Below are 6,666 nucleotides of genomic sequence, written 5' to 3' on the forward strand. Positions count from 1 at the left end.
ATTCTGCTGTGTGTGTGTGTGTGTGGATGGATGTGTATATATACACACACCGCGCTAATTGTTCATAACACCTGACTGAAAGGTAAGCAGGGTCACGACCCTACGCACACAGTGAGTGATTCCCGCTGGGATTTCGATTTGCTAGAAAGGACACCGCACGGTACGGAGCGGTTCACACAAGATACCGCGTATTCGCCGTTTTCCGACGATGCCCGCTTAAGCCTTAAGTTCAAGTAAGCGCGAGGTGAGCACATTTCTTACCTTAATTATACTGCTCCTCCGCGGTATTCCCGACTTGGGGTCCACTCCCACACCTGCGCCGCTGCCGTCCATCTCCACTCCCGGGCTGTCGGGTTTCGGGGATCCGGGTCCGACCGGCTCCGGCGCCCCACAGTCCCCGTTAGACACCGCGTTCTCGAGCCTCGTGTCCCCGCACGGCGCGCCACCCTCGGGCGCGGGCACGGCGCCTTTCCTCCCGGCGCCTGACGGAGACGCGCCGACGCGCTCCTCTCCCAACTCCGCCATGGGATCGACGCCTGCCGCGGGGGGGGGGGGGATTATCTCGCCTTCGCTGGGTGTGCGGTGGCTCGGGACAGGCGGCGTGGACGAGCGGTCATGCAGATCGCGAGCCGGTGGGCGTCCACGAGGAGCAGGGCTGGCGAACCGGGGGAGCCGCGCGCAGGGGCAGCGAGCTAGCCTTCGCACCCTGCAGATAACGCCATGATGATGTGCGATTTATCAGCCGCCCAGATAGCCGTCATCGCGTGGAAGCCCCCTTGGAGAGTGACCGCAGCACAACTTGTCCTCCGCCGCGGGTGCGCGCCGTGCGCGAGCGAGGCTGTGTCAGTCCGGCGCGGATGACTGTCTTTGACTCCCCTGCAGGATGACTGGGCACACAAACAGAAAGGGGGGAAAGCGGGACAGAACGATGATGAGGGTCAAACGAGAGTTACTAGTTTGTGCTCGTCGAGCGCGCCGCGGGGTCGGCTGCCGTGTGCGTGTCGGCACCGCCGCCGGAGCCCCGCGTTAACAGAGCAACAGCCTCAGCAGGCGGTCGGCAAGTAGGAAGTGTCACACAACATGATGCACCAGCTGAGAGCTGCAGTGCCAGGCTCTTCCACGCGCCACCAACGTGCCCATCAGTCGTCGGTAAGTACGCGGGTGGACCGAACCCCGCAGGGCAGCGAAGCGATCCGCTGCTGAACATGTGTTCCGAATCCCTCCCTTCCTTCCTCCCCCCCGCCGTCCGCAAGGTTACGGTTCGCACCTCGATCCCAACCAGCTAGCAAACGCTGCGCCGGACTAGACTAGTGCCGCGCTGTCACGTGCCTGCGCGAGCTTCGAGTCCTCAAGCCCGCATTGAAAAACCAGATCATGATCTGCTGATTTTTTTCTGTGACGAATCAACAAGATGGATGGCATTAAAAGCAGAACTTTGTCATCGATGGCTCCGGAAGGGGCTTTGTCCCTCAGCAGTCAATCAGCCTTAAAGACACATATACTATATAGCCAATTCGAAGCACATCTCCAACCGCTCGACCGTCGCGCTTTCTTACCACAGAGTCCACAGCCCTACCGAAGATCCAGCAGTGACGTTCGAGCGCGGTCAAGATTACGCGCGCTGCCAGCCGCCGAGCCGAAAACAGGTCGCGTTCGCTTCCTCAAACCGAGTCTGCGGGCGACGCGCCGGTCCGCCGCGTTCACGCCTCGCACACGCCCAGTCAGCTAGCGGTGAGCCAATCACTGCCAGCCAAACTTCATCGCCGCCGTCCATTGGACGGCTTGCAACATTGACCCGCCTTTTGGGCTTCGCCAGCCCCGCCTTCTCCTCGCAATTCCTAATTAGAATAGCGCAAACGCGGTAATAATTATGATGCCAATCAAGAGCAATTCGGAAAATAATTGGCTTCCTTTGAGCGCAGCTCTGCCCGTAGAGGGTGTGGCCTGTGCCAGAAGGGCGTGGTGTGTGTGTCCGAGGCGCACGGGTTAAAGCCGAGCTGTCGGTGCTCCGGGAATGATGTTGCACCTGTAACAGTAAAATCCGAGAACACGTGTTTTCTGCATGCCTTACATATTTACAATTGGCTTGAAGACTATATAAAAGATTCTTGAAACTTTTAATGAATACAAGTCTTCTTCAGTGGTTTCTACGCATCTACAATATTATATTCACTTAATTTCTTTGCATGAGACACACGTGTTCTTTCATATTGGCAAGCCTGTAAATCATTAATGTAACACATTAACATTTATTCATTTAGCTGACTTTTCTCCAAAGCAGCATACAATGTTAAGGTTGCAATTTACCCATTTATACATCTGGGTAATTTTACTGGAGCAATTTAGGATCGATACCTCAAGGGTACTACAAGTAGAGGTGGGAATTGAACCTGTGACCTTTGGATCCAAGGGCAGTACCACTAATCACTATGCTACCAACTGTCCCCTACATGTATACACATACACCTCGCTTATGGGGACAGTAGGTTGTTTAGTCCTTAGGGCAGCTAACTGACAATCTGAAGGTTCCGAGTTCAAATCCTACTCCTGCTGTTGTACCTTTAATCGAGGTGCTTTCCCTAAATTGATGCTGTAAGAATATCCTGCTGTATAAATGGGTAATTATTAATAATCATTTGTACAAATGAACAACAACAGGATTGCAGTGCATTAATGTCAAGAATATACAGTAGTGTATATGTTTAATATACCATAGTGCAACAGACAGCAGTGTGGAAATGACTGCAGTGCCCAAAGAGGAGTGCAGTTAAGACATGTAGTGTAATGATAGACAAGATTAGGACATGATTAAACAAATAAAAATACAATGGTCTCCAATCATATCCTCTGTCATCTACAGTTTTGACACCTCGAGTCGGTAATGCTACAAAACAATCTGCTGAACCACGTGCTGTTTAATTGTTCTTTAAAATAAAGAGCTTTTCCTGTTAAACCTGAGCCAGACTCATCCTTGCTATTTTTCCAGACACTTGTGCTTCCTAGTTCACATTCCAAATGTAAAAATGAACGACTACAAATACTGACACATTAACAGTTCAGTTCTCAAAAACATCCTTCAGCAGCTGGAAACAACTGTGGAGTAAGCAACACGAAATAAACTGGGGAAAATCAGCCAAAAGTTTTGGAGATTAGTGTGGCTCAGTTTGCAAGCAAGAACCCAGACCATTAGTTGTAGAAGATGAGAGCAAACACATTAGAAATGTTCAATATCTGATAGTGTAGTGATTGGAGCTGCTGCCTTTGGCCCTAAAGGTTGCAGGTTTGACTCACCTCATGCTGTAGTGTCCTTGCACAAGGTACTCACTCTAAACCGCTCTAGTAAAATTACCAAGCTGCACAAATGGGTGAATAATGATGGGCAGATAAACATGGTAAATTGCTTAGGAGAAAACCAGCTATAGGAAGAGCAGTGATCTTTCAATTATTCTGGGGACAAGACACACACATCGTCACAGCGATCCGGAGCCTAACCCGGCACCACAGGCCGCAAGGCTGGAGGGGGAGGGGACACACCCAGGATGGAACATCGCTCCATTGTAAGGCACCCCACCCAGGACTTGAACCCCAGACCCACCAGAGAGCAGGACCCAACCAAACCCACTGCGCCACCACACACCCTGTCCTGGGGACAAGAGCTCATTGGAAAATTTCTAAATAACTAAAGGGTCCAGTATTACTTGTCCACCTTTTTATTATAGTTACATTTGTGAATTTTATTTGCAGTCATCCAGTACTCCCTGGGGTTGAGGGGATCTGAAATGTTGGCCTTTAAAGCACCTGCAGTATCTGAGGAGTAGGTGCGTCCACAGGACTGGGGCCCCGCAGGTTTCACCTTACAGCAGCCCCACCTGCTGTTCAACTTTATTAAGACATGCGTGGCTTAAAAAAAAGGCAGTTGACAAGAGTAATGGAAATAAGGCAAAAACTGAGCATTCTTTCTTTATGTGTTGCCTTTTTACATTACACTTACTTTCAGTCATTCAGCAGATTCTTTCCTCCAAAGCGATGTACACCTCAGGGGAAAAATACAATGAGTGCATCACATCAACAGAAGAAGAGAGTTGAACGCAGAGGCGCGGTTAATTGTCACATTCTACCGTATGAACCAGCGTACATCACACGAGTAGCAGAGCAAAGGTTTATCCATTATCCTACAATTCTAAACACGGAATTACTCAGCGTAAACGTTTACATCACGCAAGTTGGTGCGTGACCGTCCACTTAATAACGCTTAATTGACGAACATTAATGTATAAAGGCTGATCGCCGTAGAGGGGCGGCGAACAGAAATATAATGCAGTCGGCATAAAATAGTATAGCGGTCACTATAAAAGCTCCTTACTATGTTACGTTCTGTCCGGTCAATTTCGAGCAGAGGTTCGTGCTGCAAAAACTGTCAGTGTTGGGTGAAGCAGATGGAAAACATTAATCAATAACTGTGACGGGAACATGTGGGCTGTGACACTGATGGATTCTCTTCTCGCTGAAATTGATTAAAAAATGAATGAGACCAAGCACTCGGGTGTTTGCTAATGAGATGTGTGTGTGCATGTGCGTGACTGCTGCTGGTCACTTTCCCAAATGAGGCAAGGGCATCAGCTGTGTGGCCGAGCAGGGAGGGTACCGTCTTCGGCCTGCTTCTCTCGCGGTAACAGCATCTCCGGTCGCCGCTTTCCCTTGGGACGAGAGAACAGCGAGTTCGCGAGAGGACTTATCGATTACACGGCAGGCCGAGGAGCCTTTCTGCTGTCCGCCGTCAACCCGCCGGAACTCGCGCGCAACATCCCCGCTGCACCTCTGGAACTCGCAACATATATCGCGACTGACCCGAAATGGAAATACATGGGACCCACCATTCATTACAACCTACAGCACTGCAGCCTGCATTTACCCAAATGTGTGTCTATAAGAGGTCAGTGTGCTAAACCCCATAAATAAAAACATCACCCATCCAATGCATGCGCTGCGCTACAGGGCTCGGATCACTGAACGCATCGTTGCTGTTCAGTTTGACTTATCTGCTGGATCAGAGGGTAAAATACACGTATTATTAAATGAGTAGAGAAGGTAATCAGCTGGAGTCTTTTCTCCACTGACTACATGCACATTTTCTAGGGTAAAAAAGCATGCAAGCAAGACTATCGTGGATTGTCCCCATGCGTAGCACCACTTTTTTGATAGACAGGAAAACTGCACGGATCCATTAAAATTGGAATTACCAGCATCCGAGTAGCTTCTTTCCCGAAACTGTCTTCCTGATCAACGAGTAACTGTGGAATTATAGACCCCTCTGAATGCGCCCATCTCAATGGACATTTTTCTAAATTGCCTTCACTTTACATTTACATCTATTTATTTATTTAGCAGAAACTTTTCTCCAAAGCAACTTCCAATGAACTCTATGTAGTGTTTTGAGCCCACACACCTTATTCACCGTGGTGACTTACACTGCTAGATACACTACTTACACTGGGTCACTCATCCATACATCAGTGGAACACACTCCCTCTGTCACTCACACACTATGGGGGGGAATCTGAAGAGCATGTCTTTGGAGTGTGGGAGGAAACCAGAGCACCCGGAAGACTTACACTGGGTCACTCATCCATATTTCAGTGGAACACACTCTCTCTGTGACTCACACACTATGTTCATACAGTATGATGTCGTACACAGAGCCATTTTTGTGTGATTTTTGCTTTTACCTGCGCTTTTTTGGTGTCTCCACTGTTTAAATGATTGCATTTATCCACTTGTATGTCAGAGGGCTTTCTTTAGCTGTATTACCTCACACTTGTTTCATAACGGTGCCACTGCAGAGCACGAGCGCCTCATCTCCTTGGTCGTGCAACTGGACGTAGGTCCAGGGTCCAGTGAGTAGGTCCAGGATAGGCTCCGGATCACTGCGACCCTAATAAGGAAAAGTGGTTAAAAAAAGTGACTTGCTTCCTATTTCTATTTCCAACAGAACCGGTTGCACTCGTACCTGGCAGATACAAACTGGCTGTGAATTCTTATTCGGAAATATGTGTATTACATATTTTAGGGGTGGCATGCAACCCTAACTTGTACAAGCGGTTACATATAATGACTGGCTGAGTGTGTTTATTACATTTTTTTTATACATAATTGCCTATGTAGCACTCAGCTCCCCAAGGGAAAGTATGTGCAGAGGTAGGAAAGAGTGAAATTATTCTTTTCGCATACAGCATTCATACCTCACATGTGAAACCCGCTGTTGAAACGCATGCTCAGTTTTTTGCACTTGAGTTATTTACACTAATAATAATAATAATGTATTCTTCTTATTATTATTATTCTTATTATTAGATGAGACCTTTATCCACAGTGACTTAATGTGGTTTGGTTTAAACAAAGCAAAAGTGGGAATGAGAATTTTTTAAACTGAACATTTAAAAAGTCAACGTATGCCTGCAGTATCACACATAAAACTGCTTATATAATGACAGATGTGCATGTTTTAGATGCATTTAATGCGGGGAAAAAATGTGACTTCAAAGCCAGATGCCCACTGAAGCCTGTGCATTTAACATAATTAGATTATTTTCATGATCCTGGCAGGAATTTGAGGTTTTAAGCACCATTAAATACAACTTTTAAGCCAATTTCATGCAAGGCAAAGTG

The 6,666-nt window shown here is 47.9% G+C and overlaps 1 protein-coding gene across 1 annotated transcript in view; it reads right to left on the reverse strand.

The window, feature by feature from the left end:
* LOC108933431 (inactive phospholipase C-like protein 2) overlaps window positions 1-1,657 on the reverse strand; it is a 53,733-nt gene extending 52,076 nt beyond the window's left edge. Inside the window, exons 1-2 of the mRNA XM_018750492.2 lie at window positions 1,557-1,657; window positions 262-887 (exon numbers count right to left, since the gene is read on the reverse strand). Of these exons, the coding sequence (XP_018606008.2) occupies window positions 262-525 (264 nt within the window). The 5' untranslated portion in view covers window positions 526-887; window positions 1,557-1,657. The remainder of the gene's footprint in view (window positions 1-261; window positions 888-1,556) is intronic.
* Window positions 1,658-6,666: the final 5,009 nt, after the last annotated feature.

Source organism: Scleropages formosus, chromosome 23, assembly GCF_900964775.1.
Source record: "Scleropages formosus chromosome 23, fSclFor1.1, whole genome shotgun sequence".
NCBI lineage: Eukaryota > Metazoa > Chordata > Actinopteri > Osteoglossiformes > Osteoglossidae > Scleropages > Scleropages formosus.